The sequence below is a fragment of the Etheostoma cragini genome, chromosome 11 (assembly GCF_013103735.1).
Source record: "Etheostoma cragini isolate CJK2018 chromosome 11, CSU_Ecrag_1.0, whole genome shotgun sequence".
Taxonomy (NCBI): Eukaryota; Metazoa; Chordata; class Actinopteri; order Perciformes; family Percidae; genus Etheostoma; species Etheostoma cragini.
The window spans coordinates 29217818-29242363 of record NC_048417.1 but is presented as its reverse complement, the minus strand read 5'-3'; the positions used below and the strand labels follow the sequence as shown (position 1 = coordinate 29242363).

At 40.8% G+C, this 24546-nt stretch overlaps 1 protein-coding gene across 41 annotated transcripts in view; it reads left to right on the top strand.

Annotated features, from left to right (window-relative positions):
- The window catches only part of clasp1a (cytoplasmic linker associated protein 1a), an 83964-nt gene that overhangs the window by 13883 nt on the left and 45535 nt on the right, over positions 1–24546 (top strand). For 40 of the 41 annotated variants that reach the window (XM_034885590.1, XM_034885592.1, XM_034885604.1 and 37 more), the window contains exons 2-7: positions 9574–9652; positions 10312–10415; positions 14681–14772; positions 15190–15265; positions 15931–16028; positions 18373–18443. In XM_034885590.1, coding sequence (XP_034741481.1) covers positions 9574–9652; positions 10312–10415; positions 14681–14772; positions 15190–15265; positions 15931–16028; positions 18373–18443 — 520 coding nt within the window. Of the gene's footprint in view, positions 1–9573; positions 9653–10311; positions 10416–14680; positions 14773–15189; positions 15266–15930; positions 16029–18372; positions 18444–21490; positions 21598–24546 lie in introns of those variants that run through there. The other variant, XM_034885598.1, reaches the window with a different exon arrangement.

Genomic DNA, 24546 nt, shown 5'->3' with positions numbered 1-24546 from the left:
CTCAATCTCAGAACGTGAAACAACAGCTCTGAGGTTGGCAATGTTTCTTAATAGAGAGAAACATGTTTGGGTCAGTGATTTGATATGATGATCATATTATGAATACCTTAATACCGGAATGTAGACACATATGAACAAAAACAAAGTCCAATGTCCCAGTTTCTATTAGATTGCTCTGGTTAAAAAAAACACAATAGAAGGAACTATATGACTAGTGTGGATTCATCAAAGGGGCCAAGTGTCCGGTCTACTTCAATTCTGTATGGACGTGCAGTCTGAAATTTGGTCTGCATTGCATATTATGGGTCTAGGTGGGCACTAGTGCTTAAGGCTCCAGTGATCCAATGAAATATGGCCTATTTTGACTGTTTGAGTAGTAGAGGTTGAAGGCTTATCAGATGTGAAAACACTGCACGTTGGTTTAGAATACTATGAAACAGGAATTACAGCCATCACAGTCCTTTTATCTTCCATCTTCCAGCCAAAGGTGTAAAGTAATTTCCCGGTGATGTACACTTTCACACATTTGATTGGCCAACACTGCCAGAAGATGCTGCAACCTTTTTTTCTTTTTTCTTTCTTTTTTTTTTAAGCCAACTTTCTTTTTATTTTGCCAGAGCCCTCAGTATCAGGACAGTGTAGGCTTAGTGAAATGAATTAGGGTGTTTTGTCTTTTTTTGTATCGGTGCAAATAATAGGTCACATTAGACAAAAAGACAAAGAGACAGAACAAAGCATCATGTGGTTGTAGATGCAGAGAGGCAGGAGGTTGGATCTCACATGTTAATGTGGTGCGTATGCAGTGAAGGAAAAGAATGGGGGAAGGGGTGCTTGTACTCAGGATGGATATGGCTAATTATATGCAGTATAAATAAATAAATGTTATTAAACACATGAAGGTACGTAGTGATCCTTTTGAATTGCAGCATTATTGTCAGTCTGAACAAGGCCCTGCTCGTGACTCTAGTAGTTGGGACGATCCAGTTGCGTCTAAGTTAATCTCTTTTGTCCTAGCTAAGAAAGGAAAGTGGCATATTTGTGCAGTACAGTGTGAATGAGTGACACCGACTTGCCCCACGATGCTGCTGTTTATGTGCTCTGATTTATACTCTTGAAATTCCAAGGAGTTTCCGGTTGATCTGCTCTGGTCCACGTCAGCCCACTGGAGCTCTAACACCTGTGTCATGGTATCAGTTTTGGCCATTTGTTCTGCTGAGTCAGCAGAGGAAGGGCGCCACTGATGGTATTGTACAGCTAATGTGCTCTGTCATGGTCCACAGTGAGCACTATGGAAGAGTTCTGTGTAATGGACAAAAGAGTGTGTTGTACAATACAGAAATGTCCTGGTTGTCTTCAATCAAGGTCTTTATTTCCACATGTGCTCCAAATTGCATCTATCACATCTAAACAACACAGATCTGTTTGTTTGACCTGGATCATTGCACACCCGCATTAGTGTTTAACACCCTGGGATCCATTGTTTTCATAAAATTTGCAGATGAGTGGATAATAAGAGAGCAATGGAGTTAGCATGAATTAGTGCTACTTATGTACGTGCTCCTACTTAGTGCACCGGTGCTCTCAGACAAATAGGTGGGATTATTTGGGGAGATAGAAAGACCCCATTCTATTTGATATGGCCATGTTACGATCTCTAGTTTGACGTCCTGCTCCTTTTGCATGCTTTTTCTTCCAGGGCAACACACATGGTGCAGGAACACTAATATTGCTTGCTTGATTTTACGGATTTTGTAAACACTAGGTTAGAAAAGCTTGAAACCTTAGTGACCTATTTAGTGTAACTTTTACTGCACTTATTCACTTATTTTCTTTGTGATAATTTCTTTTATTTTTGTATCTGCAGTGTCTAACCATAAAAAGTGACTGAACATGTATTACTGGCAGTGTCATACTTCACTTTAGCACATTAAAAGTTAATCACACTAGGCCAATTTTCAATATACTGTACAAGGGTTTCTATGCTTTCTGAAATATAAGCAGTCATCACAGAATATCCTCTTCACAGATCTCCACCCCCCCCAGCACCTCTTCCCTGGTCCACATGATTCCTGCAAGTTGCCACACCAGTGTCATAACACTCCCTTACAAAGAGTACTGTCTTTGTTCATGATTAGTTTGGATTTGTTTCTCTCTTTGTCTCAAACGTCATACAGTCTAGCTCTTCTCTGTGAGCTCTGTAAGGCAGGGTTACATGGTGAAGTGATAGTATGGCATAATGACTGTGGGGTTTCTTGGCATCTACAGTATATACTAATATATCTATATCCCAACATATCTCTGTTCTAAGTCTAGTATGGATGTGTTATTATTTAATCTGCTATAGATAGAGAGTATAGAAAGAAGAAGAAAAGAAACAAAAACAGTGTAAATGTGTGTAGGTATATGTATGAATGCATCTGGCTATGATGTGTAAATAACTGAAGCATAAGATTTTGTATTTACTAAAGGATAAAGTAGAGAAAGTGGGTCGGAAGTTGTTTATGAACTTCTTCCTACTCCTTTTTGAACATGGGAATTTTTTGTCTGAATGACTTTCAGTCATTTTGGAAGATTGAGGAGAAGTACACAACCGTATTTATCTGTCATTTTAATTATATATATATGTATGCATGAATGTACATGTGTATATATATATTTATATATATAAATTAATCTGCAACTATTTTGATAATCAATTTATCGGTTTGAGAAGATTTCTCTAATTGTAGCTTATTAAATGTGAATATCTTCTAGTTACTTCTCTCCTCTGCAACAGTTAACTGAATATCTTAGAGTTAATAAGACGTAAGACATTTGATGACATCATATTGGGCTGTGGGAAACACTGATTCACTTTTTTCACCATTTTTGAGAAAGCAATCCACCGATTAATTGACAATGAAAATAATTAATAGTAAGTTGCCGCCCTAGATATTTTATTTCTAATACCTTCATATACCACAACATGGGAAAGGTCTGCATCTCTGTGACCTTCACCGTGCTTGCTTCCCCTATGATGGCTGATATTATGCGTTTTTTTCTCTGATTTTCTGCTGATGGTTTTAGTTCTCTGCCCGTAACAAATGGGACTCATGAGCACCTCAGCTCACGGCACCGTCCGTCCCGTGGTTTCCGTCTGATAGGCCACATCTTTACCTCTAGGTCACATTTAGAGTGGTTTGCTCCGAGACTGCTAGAAAATAAGCAGACACTTACATTTACAATATGTAATATTTCTGCCATCCACCAGCCTGAAAGATATCCTTTTAGAATAGAATATGACCTCTTGGTAAGTGGTTGCTTAACAAGTTTGGTGTGCCACAGTAACTATACTAGAATCTGCCGGGCATCTGGTGGCTTTGGTGAAAGCTACATCCACTGTAAGCTTTACCGTTAAGGCTAGACTCAGTTCTGTTTACAGTCACACTGGATCTGACACATTCTAGCTGGTTCTATTAAAATAGGGTGAACAGATGCTGTATGATCCATGTCCCTGGGAGAGAGTGAGCATTGGAGGGCCATCAGGTGGATGTTTATCAGTGAATTAGGCTAAGCAGCCATTGTTGGCAAGGCCTGCACCTAGCCAGAGAAAAGCTATGACATCAAAATATGAAGAAACAACATGGTGAGAAATTAACTAGACGTCGATCTGGCACATTTTGACCAGAAACCAAGAAATATAAATACCAAGTTGCTGTCCAAGATCTAGCTGTCCTAGGTAACACATCACATTCATCTTTTTTGAGTCCCGTTTGTCCCATTTACAGCAGTGACTGACAGTGAAGAATCTCAGATTCGGTTTACTTCTACATTTCAGTCTCTGTGTCTGTTTCTCAGCAACGTGTCGAGCAGGCAAAGACTGGAGACTCATCAGATTTTCAGAAGAAAAAAATCTGAATTTATAAAAAAGAATTATTAGTATTTATAAAACATTTTTATAAAGGATACAAGTGTGTCCTGATTTATCACTATGAATAAGGCAACCCTGAGTATTCTCAATAAACATCTAACCCCCTTGAGACTAAGTCACTGTATTCTGTGAACCTTGTACAACAGTTTAGATCTTAAAAGTGCAGTAGAGGGCCTGAAACGGCCAAAGCCAAAAGTATTGAAAGAATTAGCATGTGGAAATGGAGCCTGAACAAACTAGACAGAACAGACACTGGCTTTTGCAGTCTTCTGAACTGTGAGTACATTAACTAAGTACTGTAACTGCCAAGTGCTTTTAGTAATTTTAATTGCATTTTGTGTCTAATGCACTAGATTATGCCCCCATAATTGCCATTTTAGCTAACTGGGAGCTATGGGCATTGGCTGCATTAGCTCCATATTTCTAGCACTGGTTGGGCTCGTTTTTTACTATTGGCAGCTCTTGAATACTATTAGTTATCAAGATTACTGTAAACACTGGCTGGAGTTAAATTTAATTTGCATCTATCTGAAAACATAGCCAGGCCTACCTGTATGTGAGCCAGGGACTTCTTGAGCATGTAACACGGCGCTCTTCATCTCCTGTAAATGGATGCGCTCGTGCAAAAACAAACACTCACATCTTCTTCATCTTCTTCTTCTGATTAATCTTTTGGATTTGTGCAATGTAGACGCTGTTAAACGTATTACTGCCCTTGACAGGTCAGATTTAGATCTAAATTCTCACACACACACTCACATCTAAGCCTACACACACATTCACATTTGCTGTATTTTGACATATGAACGAGACGATGTGTAAAAAATCAACCATATTGGTGAGATATCGTGACCTTTAGTGGATTCTTCTCTTTAAACCACCAGCCATGCCAAGGAGAGCTGTTCTGGCAGCTGGTGGTAGCCATCCCTTTACTAAGACAGTTTTTGGTGGATTTTCCCCCTTTTAATATGTTGCACCATTCATGCTAATATTGTAGTTAAAAAATATTGTATTAAATATATTTGAGAGAGAGGGAGTGTGTGTGATTAAAAAAAGAGATCAATATCAGTATGTCTGGAGGAGGACGCTGTCTTTCAGTCCAGGAAGTGAAGCAAGTGTTGTCTCTAGAGAAAGTGAACCGGAAAAGGTGTGTGTGTGTGTGTGTGTGTGTGTGTGTGTGTGTGTGTGTGTGTGTGTGTGTGTGTGTGTGTGTGTGTGTGTGTGTGTGTGTGTGTGTGTGCGTGTGCGTGTGCGTGTGCGTGTGCGTGTGCGTGTGTGTGTGTGTGTAACCCTGTTTTCCCTGTGTGCTCTATGCACCTGTGTGTTCTGTGTTAGTGCTGTAGGGTGTGCTCCATAATGAGTAGTTACTACAGATTCCATGGTCTAGTTTCTGCCATGCCTAGGGTTTGGAGTTCTGCTGAATGAAGCTGAGTCATTATGGGGTCACTGCTGGCCAATCACACCTCAGGAATATGATGACACTGCTGCAGTCTCCCAATGGTGGCAAACAACTCAATTACCCATCCCCATTTCTATAGGGAAGTGATTAAGCCACCAGACATCTACAGTATGTTGGCTTGTGTTGAGGCATGCCATGATTCTTCCCTCTCGCAACAATGTATGTATCATCAGCCTATCCCTGTGCAAGGTATTGAGTCCAAATGATCATGCAGCTGACCATCAGTAGATGTCTGCTGGTAACTGGGACACAGGAGGGGCAGCAAAATGTAACCCCTTAACTAAGATGATTTGGAAAATTGTTGATTAATGAACATAAATTAATATTCTTTGTTACAAAATATAAATCTGTTCAGTTAATTTCATGTCCTGTGTAAATTGAAATTATTTATTTATTATTTATATTTTATCATCGTTATAATGACGAGTCGCCGTGACTCTGTCTACATCAAATTTTCAACTGTAGTAACAGTCGCTCTTCTGAACTGTAATCCACAGCTCATGGTAGCTTTCTAGCTCCTCCACAAACACAGGCACATTGTCTTGTGCTGTGGCTTCGTGACCAACAAGAAGCCAGGAAAAGTTTGAAGTCAGTTTTTAGTCTTTTGTCAGTTTGAAGGCTAGACAGCTAATGGTGTTTAGCAGAGACATTTGAAACACGCTGAAGGATTTAGATTGATTTCTGAACACTACTGCATACATAAAGCAGGTTTTGAGTAATTGGCTTGTTAGTTAGTGTAATTTCAGTTGGGCAGAAAATAGATCGGGTCCAGACAAAGCCCAAGCTGTGTGGGGCAAGATTATTCCAGGTAGGCTGCATAATCATAAAGGACTCTGCAATAAACTACAGCCTTCTGTGTTTGTGTAGCATGGGCTCATTTTGGAGGGGTAGGGTGGTCTTACAGTTTAAATTGTTCTGTGTGCTGTTAAATTTCCTTCTTCATAAATATCAAAAGCGTTTTGGTTGTCTTTTTGCAAGCCTAATTTTGGAAACTGAGTCTTCCATTGTCAGGGATTAGGATTGTTCATTCCCTGAGGAAAAGCACTGCACCCCCAGCTGTTCTCTCTGATTGAGAGGAAACTCTGCAAAGATGGCAACATGTTTGTGCACTTGTGTCTACCTTTTCCTTTTGCACAGCATTTGTGTGTGTGTGTGTGCGTGTGCGTGCATGCGTGCGTGCATGCGTCTTTGTTTGGTTTTTCCATTGGTAATGGGATGACGGGCTTGGTAGTGAGCAAAGACGCTGTATATAAATCTTTGATTTAATTTAAAGGCTCCTCCACATCAGAGGCAGACGGAGGAGCAGGCTGTAGCTGGCTGTTTTCCAGCTGTTTTAAAGGCTGAACAGGCTACATGGGTTTTAGTAAACTGGGATTGGTGTTCGTGGGTTAGTTTGATCAGAGGTAGGGAGGGACAATTAATCAGAAATATCTCAGAATCAATGTCGCATTCTACAGACCTCAGAGAAAAATCTTTGTTTGGTACAGATTCTGAATGAAAATGAGAATAATGGTGCAAAAGTGATCATTCCCTCCTATATTAAGACTCATACCACAATAACAATTTTCCAAAATGTTCAGCCCTAACAGAGGTTGGTCCATGAGATCAGCAATGATACCGTTTGCATACTCTCTGCAACTTCCTTACATCTTAAATCTGGTCATATCTGTTCATATCAATCAAGGACCACCCTTTCGACCAGTCCCTCAGACTTGCCGGTTTCTAACCAGCAACAGCAGTCGTTGTGCCGTAACACGAGACATGTCTGTAGGTACATCCTACATATTCGTAAATGTGGCTACATTTAGTTAACCTAAAAATAAGGTTATCGTCTACCTGCGTTCCCTGGCGACCTCCGTGTCAGGAAGGCGTGTGTCAGATCTTTGCAGAGCACCGGAAACAAAACCACCACCACATCGCCCACAGTATGATAATCCAAAAAGAGTGGTTTCTGTGACTTGATAAATACTTTTAGAATATTAATGTTTAAAAATACAAAGACTACATACAAAATACACAGAGCTACCCACAGCTCAGTTAAAGCCAGTGAATTGGATAGTTCAGGACGGATTTCAAAGCCACCTCTGAATGGCCTGTGTTTGGAAAGTTACTGCAATTGTTGGATTTAATAGATTTGTAGAAAACAATGAGAAGAGAAAGAAAAACTTAGAGCCTCACATGTTTAGGATAGGTCAGGTTATGGAAACGTTAGGCTGTGGGTCGGTAGCTCTCTGTATAGCCAAACCAAAAGAGGCATAAAGAGAGCCTTTCAGCACTGAAAGAAACTGGATGATCCCTGAAAAGATGTTTATCTTTATATTCAACCACACAGTCATGTGTTTCCTGTCTCATTATGTTTCATATACAATGTGTTTGTAGCCAGGATGTATGCTGAAGCAGACAAAAATACTAATATAGGAGTAGAAATGAGAACCGAGCACGTCTGTGGTAGGATTTGGGAAGGGATGTCTGTGAGATTTGGGATTTGGGTCTAGAGTCTTACGGGGGGCCGTGTCTGCGTGTCTGTGTATTTTTATTTTGGGGGATTGGTATGTAGATGACAGAAAAAGGTAGTTAGCCATCTGTCTGCAAAGAGTCTGCAGTTGTTCCATGGTCCTTTTGTGACTCAACTTCCCCAAGTTCAGAGAGAGAATGAGAAAAGATGGGATACTATACCTCTAGTGGCCTCACTAAGAAAGGTTAGAAAGACCTCCTGTATCAATCTTTCCTCAGAAGGGCTGAACTTAGATTTAAGGAGAAGTTGAGTTTCTCTGGAGCTTTACACCATTGTTAAACTCTGCTGATCCCTCTCAGAGCTCTCATCAAGTCTTTGTATGGGGCCTGTCATCAGTCTAATGACTGTAATTCCCCCAGTTAGAGAACAAAGGGAGTGATCTGAGGATCAGGCCTGTTGACACCGGGCCTTCTGCCTGCTGGGTTGTCACTACCTGTTCTTCCAGTGGGAGAAAAAGACGCATGTGATAACATAAAATGGAAATGTGTAGATGACAATAGACTCCAGAGCAGAAAAGCACAGCACAACGCCTGAGTTTCTTATGTTTGGGCCTGCCTCAGCGTTCATGCTCTCTGGGAGCCAGTGTTTGGATCTCTAAGTAAAGCATTTGGGATCACCACTGATGGGCAACCCATTACTGCCTTGTTTGGTGTCAATGCAAATTGCTCATTTAAAATGCACAATGTGATTGCGTTCACAACAATTGTGACTAGAAGGGGTCTAGACCTCCTTGTCATGCCAGATGGCTGAAAGATGTGTTGTTTCACTTAAAGTTGGTCAAGATAAAGTATACCCTGCCGGGAAGTGAGTCCCAATTCAAGGTATGGGGGTAAAATACGGGGGTTACCGTTCTTCGAAAAAGGGCTACGCCTCTGTCTGTAATACGGTTATGACTTTAGGTGTATATCTCTATCTATAAGGTATTGTGGTTTATAACCACAAAACAATTTCAGGGGAGGGCTCTGTCTTGTGTACTTACCTGTTAAATACCAATACAAATAACTTAAAAAAAAGAAAGTTCCATGACAAAAAATAAAAGGAATTTGCATGCTGTGTCAGCAGAGATAGAAAATTGTCAAATCTTAATTCTGTTGGTTCAGTGTATTGCCACCTGGTGGCAGTGAAGTTTCATTACTTCATAGATAATTATATGTCACTTTTCATATTGACAAATTTTAAAGGTCCCAAAAATCGCATAATACACTGGACAGGAGCCCAGGTGATGCGTATGTGTTGTTACAGTGTCGGCAGGGCTGTTCTCACTATGCGTTCAGCAGCTCTCTCCTCCTAAGACAAGGAAAGCTTCAGTAATTGTGTCCTGTGGTTTTATATCAATGTTTGGTCCCACGGTGCACAGTCATAGTGCACGACTCAACATGGGTTTAAGTGCTACTTCAGGGCCCAGATCTCTTACAATGTGATGGGGTGAAGGTTGCAGGACCCCAATGTCATCCATAAACCCAGCACAAGCATAGGAACGTAAAAATGCTCTACTTACCCATAATCCTTTGCAAGAGAAGATTTCTAATACAGCCTTTAACCTGGTTTTGGCCATGTCTGTCACTAAGATAATTCCATTAATTCGAGATTATGAGCTGTATGTAAGGATCAATGTGGTTTATTTGGGGAAAAAAATGATTTTAAAATTGTATGAAGATGTATTTATGTGCTTAATTGTGTCTCCACCAGGTGGCTCTGCTTGGCCTGGACCTGTTATCTGCCTTAGTGACAAGGTTACAGGAGCGATTCAGGACCCACGTGGGAACAGGTCAGACTCACTTTTTGGTTTACTTTATTGCAGTTGGTCAATTTATTTATATTTTTGTGTGGTTTGTGTATTGTAAACATTATCATGAAATATCATAATTTTCTCAGTGTAGCTTGAAGCCTCCGACTTGTGGGGAGGGATTTACAGAGCCCTGTGTCTTTTACGGCCTCAAAGACTCCGCTTTTAAAACACAGAAATAGAAAAATAGGAAATTTGGAATTTTAAGGTTACTTTTTGTCAAGTTAAATTGAACGGCATCAGTCCCAAAACATTATATTTTCTTGGTAGTTAACCATTTCCCTTTCTCTTGGGGAGTCTCACCAGCTTCTCAGTTTAACTAAACCATTTTTAAATGAACTCTGACTTGGTTTTTGTGGATGCCTGACAGTTTGTCCCACCTAAGGACAAATCCAGAAATACATTTGGGCTTTTTATGTTTGAATATTTTTGTAACATATTTAAGAAATGTTAGTTAAATGATGGGATAGCAAGAAACATGTTAGTAACACAAAGCCACCGAGACAACACTTCTTGACAGTGTAAAATACCCAACACTCTTTATTAATCCCCCCCCCCACCTGTGATGCCCCACTGCTAATCTGTTTTACTTTTCTTCAGTTTAGTGTTTTGAAGTGTTCCCCCTGTTCTCTTTCCCACAGTTCTGCCCAGCCTAATTGATCGATTGGGAGATTCAAAAGACCAAGTGCGAGAACAAGACCAAACAGTGCTGCTAAAGATCATGGAACAAGCTGCCAGCCCACAGGTACCAACACACACGTTCTCTCACACACACGCGCACACACACACACACACACTCACACACTCACACACACACACACACTCTCACACACACACACACACACACACACACACAAACACACACACACACAGAGGGGTCATTTCATCCATGAGTTTAGGATTCTAGCACACAGCCTTCATTCGTCTTCGTCTTACATGGTCCTAGATAAAATACAGCTTGTTCAAAGGGATGACGTTCCGTACTGAGCTCTTGGAATTAATCTGGTTCTCAAGCCTTTGATATTGTGATCTAGAGGTGGAAAGAGTACAACAATATTTTACTTAGTAAAGTGCTCATATTCTGCTTTTTGGTGTTTTCCCTTACCTTTATTGTTATATAATTTCTTTGGCATGTTATAGGTTTACAAAGGGAAAAAGTCCAAAGTCCCCCCCCCCCGCAAAGGGACTTACCATCTCCAACAGAAACCACTGTTCACAACCTGCTCCAAACAGCTCTGTTGCAGTCCAGCCTTTACTTCAGAGACAAATGTTATAATGCTAGCCCAGCTGCTAGCATGGCACGCCCTCATACTCTGCTTCTGACTGGCTAGTAGTCCTTACCTAGGTACTGTCAGGGCCCTCATACTCTGCTTCTGACTGGCTAGTAGTCCTTACCTAGGTACTGTCAGGGCCTCATACTCTGCTTCTGACTGGCTAGTAGTCCTTACCTAGGTACTGTCAGGGCCCTCATTCTCTGCTTCTGACTGGCTAGTGTGTGTGTAAGTGATTTTGTGGGTGTGTGAGTGTGTGTGTGCGAGTGACTGACTGAGTGTGTGTGTGTGAAAACAACATCTTCTTTTATGTCTTATTCATACTTACTTATTTGATTAAATCACATTTGATAAGGGCACAAAGCCGCTTTTGATTTTAGTTTGTTGACAGATACATAACAACGTTAGAGATCTTTTTTATACTTCTAGTAAGAGCTGTGATTTAAAATTTACCAAAGGACAACTCTACAAACAAAACTTACTTAAAGATCCCTAGGCATGAAAATATCACTTCATGAGTTTTTTTTAATCATTAATATGCGTTCCCCCAACCTGGCTATGGCCCCCAGCAGATGGCAAAATTACACACTTCCTCTACTCAAGTAAAAGAACAGATACTTGTGTAAAAAATACACTGGTAAAAGTAGAAGTGCTGATTTTAACTTCTTTACTCAAGTAAAAGCAACAAAGTACAGGCTTGGAAATGTACTTAAAGTATAAAAGTAAAAGTATCCTCGAGAATGTACTGGACACACACATGTTACTAGTACAAGCTGAGGAACTTTATATGTCGTTGTCTCCATTTTAAATGGCTGTCTGCCAACAGACCTACAACATCCTATACATGATTACTGGGACAGAGACTGGGACTACACGTTAATAAGAGTATGACTGAGCAGCAAGATATGAATCCAGATGGGATTCTGTGAGAATTCACAGATCCAGTTCCTCTTTTTTAATCTTCCCCTTAACATTTAAGGGACTCTATATGTATGTATGTGTGGGCTCAGATATGGCTTCTGGAAAGAAAATAAAGGATGAAATATGAATTATCAAACAGACATTAATGAAGAAGTTTCCCAGCACATTGGCTAGGAGTCCTTCTTGATGTATACTGTCTCAAACATCTCTCTGAGATCAGGCCGAGGATGATGGGAATGTCTTGCTGCTTGTCTCCTGAATCTCTGGATCTCGGTTTTCTTCATTTTCTATCGTGGCTCCGTCCATACTACTATGTGCTAACGTTAGCGCCATCATGCTGCAATGATTTGCTGGGAATCAATGCTGCTGAATCTGTTTGGTGGTCTTGTATTCATGATGCAAACAATTTTCACGGTAACTCCTGTGAAATAATCGGAAACTTGTAGTGGGGCTAGATTAGGACTTGATTTAAAGCTGATTCTGGTTTGGGATGGAGACAAATTCTCTTTTTGATGCCCTCAGTGGCTTGAAAGGGAGATACAGTAGGTGTAAACCGAGCCCTGGGTATCCCGCTCTGCCTTTGAGAAAATAAAAGCTCTCATTGGCCGAGCTGGAATCTTGCTCCTTATGAGGTCATAAGGGGCAAGGTTACCTCCCCTTTCTCTGCTTTGCCTGCCAAGAGAATTTGCCCCCCCCATGAGAGAGAAACATCATAGCTGTCAAACCCCCCCAGCCTCCACATTTTCCACTTTCCACCTCTGGTGAGACGAGTATGGCTGCAGCCTGGAGCGTCCCATGTCATCTGTCCCTTCTCATGCCGAGGTGTGTCCAACGGCAAGTTCAGAGGGTCAAAATACAAAATCGCAAAATTTTTTCCAGAGTCACGGGTAAATTCGTGACCACATTTGTTACAATCAATTAAAAACCGTTAAAAACTGTTAAAGTGACAATTTTTTCATACGTATAGTTTGCTCATTTCTCTGTTATGGTTGTGTTGTTCCATATTAACGTAGCCTACATTTGATGAAACCTGCATCAGCGACGCAGCAGTTTCTGCCGACTTACGGCAGGATCTCCTGAGGAGGGATACCAAGGATCTGATTCTGCACACAACAAGAACAAGACTACAAAAATAAACATGTTACACTCTTTCCAAGACTTTTTAATTGTACATTCTATATTGTTTTCACAATTGTCCGGGACATTGCTGCAAATACAGCTTCTTATCAGCATGGCGAGAGCATTCGACTGTAGCTCTGCTGGCTCGGCTGTCGGCTCTCTGGGACCCGGTGCAGGGACCCGGGGCAGAATGCTGTCGGGTCTCTGAAACCCGGGGCAGAATGCGGTTGTATTTTTCTACTACCGCGGCATCGGCCTTCGGGTCTCTAAGACCCGGGGAAGAATGCTGTCGGGTCTCTGGGACCCGGGGCAGAATGTTGTTGGGTCTCTGGGACCCGGGGAAGAACGCGGTTGGATTTTTCTACTAACGCGGCATCGGCCTTCGGGTCTCTAAGACCCGGGGAAGAATGCTGTCGGGTCTCTGGGACCCGGGGCAGAATGTTGTTGGGTCTCTGGGACCCGGGGAAGAACGCCGTTGGATTTTTCTACTAACGCGGCATCGGCCTTCGGGTCTCTAAGACCCGGGGAAGAATGCTGTTGTATTTTTCTACTGCTGCGGCCCCTGCCTTCGGGTCTCTGGGACCCGTCCTGCATTTGACTGCGTATCTCTGCTGCCACGGCCTTGGGCCAGAATGCGATTGTTTTATTCTCCCACTTCAGCGCCAGCGGTTCTGTTGTATTTTGTGTTGTATTGTATGAAAGAAAAAAAAAAATTAAAACAAAACCAAATGCTTGACCACTCGGGAGAGAAATTCCTTCTATAGCTGTAACTTGGATCAAAATTGCAGCTATAGAATGAATTTTTTTAGTTTGACTATAATCTGCATTTATTTTAAAGACGGCTATACATTTTTAAATATTAAAAAAATATATATATACTTTATTCATTAGCATGATAGTTGATGCAAGCTTTTACTTTGGAAAGTAAGAGATATAGTATTTTATTCCAGATGCAAGCTTTTATTTTTAAAAGTAAAGAAGGATTTTTTTAGTTTGCCTATAATCTGCATTTATTTTATAGATGGACATATATTTTTAGTTTTTTATTCATTTGTATGATTGCCGTTATTGTTAAGTTTAAAAAAAAATCCAGACGATAGTCTGCGTTTATCTTGTCAACACAACCATGACATTGAGAAATGAGCAAACTACATGTAGGGCAAAATTGTTACTTCAACAGTTTTTACGTTATTCAGTTAATTGTAACAAATGTGGTCACGAACTTACCCGTGACTCCCTCGGGAAAATTATTCGCGATTTCGTATTTTGACCCTCTGAATTTACCGTTGGACACAACTCGGCTTGAGACAGGACCGCATGAGACGGGACGGATGACATGGGACGCTTCAGGCGGCAGCCATACACTCTTGCCTCTGGTTGATACACTTTCAGTCTATCCATAGACATAAACTGTTGGGTTTAACTAGATGAAGATCAATGATATCAGTAAATAGATCATTATTATTATTACTTAAACCTTTGGATAGCTTTTAAAGCACCTTTTTGTACAGTAATTGCAAGGTGTGGTAAAAGATACAGGATGTGTGGCATGCTATCAAGTTAGGTAGGGGAACATACATAGTGGCCAGCTTGGTCTAAAAACTGCCTGTTGTCTATATCCTGTCCTATAATCTATGGTATTGCAATGATCCATTAAGCAACAACAAAGCGTATTGTTTTGGTGTGTGTGTCGTTGCAGTATGTGTGGGACAGAATGCTGGGAGGCTTCAAACATAAGAACAACAGGACCAGAGAAGGAGTGTGCCTTTGCCTCATCGCCACGCTGAGCACGTGAGTCAAACGCCTCTCGCTCCATTTACCTTCTATGGGTCGTAATGGTGAAGAGAGTAGAAAGTCACTATTTGCATACTCCTTGATATCATTTCATTGTTTCTACAGCATTTCCCCATGTTTATTATAAGTATCATTCATATCTTGTGAATTCTAATGGATCTATGCTGTTGATGTTGATTTTCTTTACTTTATCTTCTTGCTGGGAAGAAAAAACAACTACTTGCTTTAACTTTCCTAGCAGTCATTTGATAATTTGCTGTTTTCAAAAGGTAGACATCTGAGACAGACTTCTTGTTATTACATTTCAAAATTCTGATCTTTTCACTACAGTGTCCGAACAATAGGTGCTCTTATATCGTATATATATCCCACATTTGTTCATTGAGATAATTTATTTGAATTCTTGTTTTCTAGATACGGAGCTCAAGGCCTGACCCTCAGTAAAATTGTTCCCCACATATGTAACCTCTTGGGGGACCCCACAAGTCAGGTATGCCTGCTCATGTACATTTTCGCTGTTGTGAAATGTAATGTATTCCATTCTAAAGTTTTAAGGACCTTAAAGTTGGGACATGTGCTGTCAGAAATTCCAATACTTAGGGTGTTTCCCATATGATACAGAGCAAAGACAGATTCATTAAAGACTATTTTGATAATCAAGATCAAATCAAGTAAAAATACCTAACTACCCGCAGGTTAAAGTGTTAGGATGAACTTTCATTTAGTTGTCAACTAAATATCTGGAAGAGTTTAACTGTTGATTACTGATGATTGAAATAACCCTTTCTTAGATATTCTCAGGGTTTCTGGTTACTGCAGTTATATTTGACATTTTAAGAACTACATTATTAAATATTCAAACAAACAAACTAATTGTTAACTATAAATTGATGATGAAAATAGTTCTTTAAACAAATCCTGTCTGTAGCTTGTCAGTATGGGTTTTCACTGGGAGGAAGAGCTCATGTTCCTTCCACTAGTGGTAGCTTTCAGTAGTGCAGTTAAGCATGGTGGAGCAGTGCGTTGAAACAAGGTCCAAACCCAATTACTATAGTACAAATGTAAGAAATAGGCCCCAAATGAGTCAGAGGAACCTGTCAAGAAGGACCAACATACAAAGGAGTTCATGATTTGACTTGTTGTTGTGGTCACCAGGTGCGTGACGGTGCTATGAGCTGCTTGGTGGAGATCTACAAACACGTGGGTGAGAGGGTGAGGATGGATCTCAGCAAAAAGGGCCTGCCACAGTCACGGTACGACAACAGGAAGCTGCCAGCCTGTCACTGCCCCCTCCTTCCATCCTTTTCTTTTGTTTGTTCTTCTCTACTTTTGCATCCTTTCTCCCTTTCTTGTACTTACTCCTACACACACAGATGATGGTGAGAAGAACATGTTCTCCCATGTCTCGACACTAAAACCCTTTCTACACATGCACTGCAAAACTGAAAATATGTAGCCATTACCCAGCGGAGCTGTATAGGAGAAGGCAAATGTCCGTATCAGTCAGAAGGGTAATCAAACGGTCTTTACCCTGCCAGCTCCCTAGAACTAAGTCTGTGTAATGTCCGATCTAGTGCGAACATTCTCACCTAGGGAACGGGCGTGAACCTGAAACCAGAAGAAAACCTACTTCTGAGGGTGAAGAAGAAGAAGAAGAAGGTGATTCTGTTGTGTGCTACATTTGAGAAAGGGAGACTCTGGACTATGTAGGGACCTGAATCCTCGTCCATGGTCCGGAGTTCATATGTGAAAACATAGAGGTAGCAGGCTGCACCAATCTGTTTTTCCCACTAGTGGCAGAATGAAACATGGCAGTTTTAGAACTCTGATCTACTCGGGGAGCTTTAAACAGTTTCCAGTTTCTCAAGTACATCTATCTTAAAAAAATGCAGTGCGATACAGCAGTCATGCAATAGATTTGCAGCTTCTCAGTCGGGTTCAATTTCTGACAAGCTTGGGTTGTCATTATTTACATTCCTGTTAAAAACGTCCTCACCTTCCCATATCTTAGACTGCAGAAGTTACTCTATGCCTTTTTCATTGCTTGTGTTTGATACATTTGATATAAGCTCACGACAGAACACCACAGCTGGATTTAGCCACTTACTCTGATTTATAGTCATCTGTCTTGTAACCAACCCTGAACAACAGGGTACCAGAATTTCATAGGTTAGGTTTGGACGAGCTGTATGTCTTTTTTTTATACCACAGGCATTCTATTCTGGATCAACGAAGGTACATTACCAGGATAAAGCCTGAAAGCATGTGCCTAGTCTTGTTTTGCCAGACCATCCACCCGCTGCGGAGTACAGGAAGGTCTTGCTATTCCACACAGCTTTCCTGAAAGGAGAAAAACGTCCTTGGGTTTAATGGTATTTCTATAAACCAATCAAAGTTGTCATAGGTGGCGCTAAGCACCAGACGGAGCCGCTCTACAATAGTGAGAGAAAACTCTGATTGGACAGATAGTCTAGCTAGCTGTCTGGATTTATCCTGCAGAGATCTGAGGACCAGGTAACCGTAGTCCTCAGACTGGACAGATAATCTAGCTAGCGGTCTGGATTTACCCTTCAGAGATCTGAGGACCAGGTAACCATAGTCCTCAGAAATCCACCAGAGGTTAGAAAGAGGACAGGGACGGACATCCGGCAAAAATACATGCATCTGGTGGAATCTTCTGCAGCATTGGAGCAATTCCCGTGCTGCAGGAAGTGGAACATCATGATATAGACTAGGCTTTACCCCTCATCTTTCACTCTCTTTGTTGCCGTTTGCAAAATCCATTTGCTTCAGGAAACAACAAGAATCTTTAAGCTAGTGAGCTACACGCTGAAAATGTCAAGTTTTGAAGAAACTTTTAATTTTGCAACAAGGCGGTCTTGCTTGGTTCTTTTGGGGAATTTCCTCTCTAACTGGGACGTTTTAGCGCTGATTGGCAGGACCACATACAGAGATCCACTGGTAAGAGAGAAGCACTTTTAGACATGTATCAGCTCATTTAAACAGCTCACCTCACTGTATTGTGTGCACACTTAACTTCATTTAATATAGAACGTGGTGTGTAAATGTTCCACCAAAACAAGTTCCTTCCTGAGACTATTTAGCAGAGACCCCGTCTCTTAGCACCGCCCAAGACCATTGGGACTGGTTTTAATAAATGCAAACAACCCAGAGGGTTTTTCTCCTATCCCAGAATGCATCTGTGGTGTAACCAGGGAGGGAGGTCTAGCAAGGTGAGACTACATGCCAGCTGACATGTGGAGACCGTTCCTTTCACCTTTAGTGCCCTTTTTTACACCGGACTATGTTCCGCTGCGTTCCAGCACCACGTCTCTCTCTGGCCTGCCAGTTTGTCATGAATGTGCCAGTTTTAATCCTGGCCAGCCTTGCTGAACAGAGCAGAGGTAGAGTCTCTCAACTAGGAAGTGATGGAAGGTGCAGTTCAGGGTCCTTTTTTACAGCCCATCATTCTCTCTGCTTCAATCTTCTCACACATTTTTTTTTTCTCCCCTCTCCTTTTGTCTTTTATTTTGTATCCTCTTTACATATTCACCACCACCTGTTTGCACATTATTTCTGTTTTTTGTGTTTTTACAGGTTGAATGTAATCTTCAACAAATTTGATGAAGTCCAAAGATCCGGGAACATGATGGTATCCTCCGGTTCAGGTAAGTGTTCCTCATGTGTGTCATTATGTTAGCTTGCTGTTGCAGCTTCAGGTATTCATTTTGTTTTTGTTATGTGCAATCCAGGTGCCTCTTCGACCTTTTTTGATATGCATCCATCAACAAAGTATACCCACAGTTTAAAATCAAGTCATTCAGAAATGTGGCATGTTTTCATACAATCACTGCTCTGTAGCTATCCTCTTTTGGCTTACGTTTATGTGCTGCAGGAGAAAATGTAAGGACTATCTGATGGCAGAGCTTTTTATGATGAGTTAAGTAGCATTCAGAAGAAGCCTGCATTCATTTTAAGCAAACTATTAAAATGTCGCAAAAAAAGAGTTTAGAAGCTAAGTTGTTTGGCTAAATAGAGAGAGAGGTGGCCTTGTACAAGTGGGCCACCTGTGCAGAACACAGAGACCTTTGGTGTCAGCGAGACAAGCGTTGACCGCTGTATCCACGCAGTGTGCAGGGCCACGTGAGGCCGAGGCTACAGCGCAACGCAACTCCACTACGGACCTTGTGTCACAAGTGTATATTCCAATCCTTCCCCCATCTCATGGATACCAGGACTATAGTCATGTGACTTACGTGTTTGCTACAGCAAAGCTGTTTCCATCTCCCATTTTTCCAACTCATTTTCAAAAAAGCAAAAACCACCTCAAGCAAGTGTAAAAAGCGCTTCCATCAACATTTTCTAATGTGATCCAACATATGCATAGAAATACGTTGATGGAAACACGGCTAGTGTCCTTCTCTCCTGTATCACCACGTGTCTTTCCTTTACAATGCATTGGGCTGTGCCTGCTTGTCTTCCCATTTGCGAGCGTGTGTATTGCTTTGTGTGTGGAGGAAGAAGGGGGGTTGCAGAACAGAAGGACAGCCTGGGGCTAAAGGGGATGAGATTTCCTCACAGAAGGGGTGTGTCCACCGGAGATTCAGATGTCCGTCTGCAGAGCCAAAGACCACAGTCTTCCAGAAGCATCCATCTAAACTTCATACATATATCATAATCGACAGGACAAAACCGCAAACAAGAGACATATTACATTAAAAAGGCAGATGTATATGTCCACTTATGAGTGGTATGTGTGTTCGTAGAGTTGCCATCTTTGTGCAGGTGGAATGGCCCTGACATCCTAACTGCTGACTTTGTCCCATTACAGCTGACTGCATCCACATTGCATTTAGAGCAACAACAGCTGAGCCAAGGAGAATAGAGTCAGACAGGGCTCAGCATTACAAAACAGTCTGCAGCATCCACACACAACATTTCACATGTGGAGTTCAACTTCCACAACACAACAACTCAATAAATCACGGGTGCCCGGATAGCTCAGTTGGTAAAGCATGCGCCCACACTGTATATAGAGGTCTACGCCTCGACACAGTGGGCCTAGGTTTGACTCCGACTCATTCCCCCCTCTCTTTCCCCTTTCATTTCTTCTGCTGTCCTGTCAATATAAAGGCTGAAAACTCCCAAGAAAATAATAACCCAACAACAAAAAAACGATCACGAACGAACACATTTATTATTTTCTCGATGAATGGATTAGATGTTTGGTCTATAAAATGTGGATTCAAACACAACTCAAAGATAATGAGTTTACTGTCTCAGAGGAGAGAAGAAGCTTGATCATATTCACATTCACCAAGCTGACATCAGAACATCTTTTAATAGCAAACTTTTTAAACTGACCTTGACTGAAACTGACTTCCATTTTTTTTTTTTATGGAACTTTTCTGCAGGGTCATACATAGCTGTATAATATCTTCTGTGGCTTGCACAAGCTTTCCTTAAACCATGGTTATGTCATGTGTTACTATTATTATTACTATTATTATTATTAATATTATATAAAAGCATTGTAAATTGTAGAATTTTAAAGATGTTGGCGTTTACCTAGCATGGAGTGTCTAAAGAAATATGCTATTTAACTGCATCTTGGGAATTGTAGGATCTAGCATTTTTGGAGCTTGACCCATACTAGAGACTAAAAGTCAGGAGATCTCAGCCTCTGCTGGATTGATTTGGATCATTATTTATTTTGTCTCTAACTTTCCAATAACGTAAATCATTATTTCATCACTTAATCAGAGCAAATATTGGAACACACATCCAATAAATTATGTAATGAACAAACAACTTCTTCTTTCTTTTTCTTCTAGTTTATAACACAAGTCCAACAATCTGCTCCTGGGTAGAGGCTATTGCTTAATAATCATTGTTAATTTAAGATTTTGACTATGAGAATCTTGTTTCCCTGTGTAGAAGATATGAATGGGCTCTCTTATACATACACATATCTTTTATTTTCAGATTAATAATGCTGGATGAGTTTGTCCCATTCAACTTAAGCAGAGTTGCTGACAATTCGTTTGGAAAGTTAAGAGGAACATGCAAACATGACTCACTTTTGCAGTTATTAGATGGTGGTCATCCTATCCCGGGTACTGTAAATGCCCACTGCTCCCTCGAGGGATGTGTTAAACTACATGTATGTGTATGGGAAAATGAAGTACCCATTACCTTTACCATACCTTTTTATATTCATCAGCTGCCCTTGGCTCCTCACAGGCTCGACTTCTCTGTTTCACGCCTGCACTGGAACTGACGTAGTGACGATAGATGTTGACTCATTTTAATATGAATCCATTTGCCTCAAAGCTGTGAAGAATGTCTGCCTGGTGTTAATGTGGACAGATAATGATCTTCAAAAATAAACTCTGTGTACAGAAGAAAGAGAGGAGTTCTTGCAAATGATGAAATGACTGAGTTAGAGTTACAAGTTAACTGTATGGATAAATGTATGTGGACATCTATATCTACACACTATCAGAAAAATAACCTGCGTTGCACTTTAATTGGGAGTATTTCCACAAGACACACAATTCCCTTATTCTGTCTTGTCTTGTCTTCATACTGGTGATAGTTGTACAAATCCTATCAGAGAGATAGAGGGTAAGGGAATGGGGTGGTAGCATAGAGATTGTAGAGGGGTAGATAGAAGAGAGGGAGGGAAAGAGCAAAACAAAGCAGCCCTTTGGAGAGAGAAAGAGAGAGAGAGAGAGAATGAGCGATAGAAAGAGAGATGTAGCTGCATTCCTCTCTGGCTTCAGTGCTGAGGGCGACTTTGCACCATGACAGCTGGAGAAGGTAAGACTGGGATAGAATGAGATTGTCTTTGCTAACGTCAGATCACACACGTTTTATTCAGATTTAAATGGCGAAAAGATGATCCATCTCCCCAGTGGTAGAAAATAACAGTTTGAACTCTCTTATGTAATCTTAATCTTCTTACTGTTTGGTATAGTCTTGTTATTTAATGAAGCTAGGTGTGTGTGTAAAGAAGGTAACACCTTCTGTCCTCTTTCAGTCATGTCTCCGTCAGAGGAGACAGTGTCTCTGCTGCGTACGTCTCCTCCTCTCAGAGCCTTCAGTCACGGCTTGCCTGAACTTCTGTCATCTCGGTCCACTGCTGGCAAAATAATGAGAGCTATGAGAGTTACTGTAAATATGTAAACCAGGGCTGCATGATATGAATCAAATATGCGATATTGGGAAACGTTGAATATTGTGATAACAATAGTACTCACCGATAAATTAAATGTACTAAAATATTAAGCTTAATTCCCTCTATAACCCTATAAAGTGTAAGCATTATTTACCACCCACTATAGTTATGTGGCATACCATAATAGTAACAGACTCCTTCTGTTCCCTTAAAATGTTTGACTAAATGGTTACTACATTTTTATCTACATGTTTTAGAACTTGAGGTGCTGGTTTAATAAGATCAGGCTACTGCATTGCTCCCAGTGTCGCTGCCACAGCGGGAATGAGGTTTCATTTAAACTGAACCCCAGGAAAGGGTTTTGCATGGTATTAGAATCTCTGAGTCTGAACTTGATCAATCTGTACCGCAGCATTTGTTGGAATCAGACGCATTTTAAGATTACTCTCGCAATGAATTGATCTCATCATAACCCTCCTAGAAGGATGCAGCATACATACAAAAAATCCCAAAGTGCACAGATCTCAATCTGTAGATCTTAAGTACTTCATTAGCTTGATTGGCTGATCCACAGCACTGATAAGAGTATTTATTAGATTACTCATTCATGCTGGTGTCAGTATAGATGGGAATTAAACAGTTAAATGAATATGTGAGAATCTGGAACACTATGCATTTTGCTCTCAATTAACTGTAAATAATAACAAAAATGTTTCTGTACACACGAATCTTGTTTGTGGAATAAGAGATGTAGGAGCATGCCTGATTCTTCTCTTTCTGTTAACTAACAGATTTTTGATTGATCCCTTAGTGGGCTTAACAGTGTTGTCAGAGTTTCTGTGGGTCTGTCTGGTTCTGTATGGGACCATTTATAGCAGATCAATGCATAATGCAAACTCAAGCTTCAAATAGAGGCGGTATTTATAACCACTGCGAGGACTGTTTTGACTAGCAGTATTAAAACAGGAGTTTGGTCGTGATTACAGAACATCAGCCAATGCATTCCCAGTGTCATTAACACAATGACAGAAGCCCTTTGGAGTTAGGGTTAATCCCTGAGGCTTTGTGTGTGTGTATGTGTGTGTGTGTGTGTGTGTGTGTGTGTGTGTGTGTGTGTCTGCGCGTGTGTGAGTGAGCGTCTTCAAAACTAGCAGTCTGGTGTTACATTGCGGACATTGCAAGTCCGTTTTTTCCCCTGTGTTCTGCTGTGATGAGCAGGTCTGCATTGGTCACCTTCAGTCCCATTTTGTCAGGGATTAAGCTTTTACAGATAATCACGTGAAAAAATCAGCTGAAATGACTTAATTGTGATTTTTCTTCTGGCACTGATTGGATTTCTTTCTGACGTAGCACCCCTCCAACCACTTTACTTAATGCAGGTTGATATACGTAAATGGGGATCCATCTCTAAAAGCAGAAATAACATGCTTCTTCTGAGAGCTCTAAAGGGAAAAATTGGTTCCCAGGGTTATTAGACTGCCACTGCTCATGGATTTGACACACATGCCATTGTGTCTGCGTGGGTGCTTGAGCACTGTGTGTGTGTGTGTGTGTGTGTGTGTGTGTGTGTGTGTGTGTGTGTGTGTGTGTCATTATATTGTGCACCATGTAGGAAATTAAGACCAGTGGGGGTTGAATGCTTATTCTAAGGAACCCTTTGATCATCACACACACAAACACACACACACACACACACACACACACACACACACACATACATACACACAGAGTGGGTGCACTGCTTTGCAAGAAGCTTAACGCAGTTTCTTATGCATGTATGGATTGTGTGTGTGTGTGTGTGTGTGTGTGTTTATGTGTGTGTGTGTGTGTGTCTGTGTCTGATGCTATTGACTGTTGCACAGTGTGGAGGAAGCTCTGAAGAAAGACCGTTTCTATAGTGGAACTCTTTCAGGAACTGTATTTTCTGTGATGCAGAAATAAATAATAATAAGGCTCAAACTGGTATTTATTTGTTCCCTCATTATTTGTTATAATTCTTAGAATATATTTTAAGATATATAAAGTATTTAATAAATGTACATATTTCATCAACTAGGCTTCAGCTTTAAAACACACTATTTAGTCTGTATTGTTTATAATTCAGGGCAGCATGCAGTAGAAAATTGGATAACCTTTTTTATTACTCAGAGTTGCATGTTAATGATTACAACATTAACGTTAGCTACAGTAGCAACAGGATTAACAAGGCTAACTAATAACACCTTACACAGCAGGTAACGTTAACGTTAGCTACAGTAGCAACTGGATTAACCAGGCTAACTAATAACATGTTACACAGCAGGTAACGTAACGTTGGCTGCAGTAGGAACTGGATTAACCAGGCTAACTAATAACATGTTACACAGCAGGTAACGTTCACATTAGCTACAGTAGCAAATGGATTAACCAGGCTAACTAATAACATGTTACACAGCAGGTAGCGTAACGTTGGCTGCAGTAGGAACTGGATTAACCAGGCTAACTAATAACATGTTACACAGCAGGTTACGTTAACATTAGCTACAGTAGCAAATGGATTAACCAGGCTAACTAATCACATGTTACACAGCAGGTAACGTTAACATTAGCTA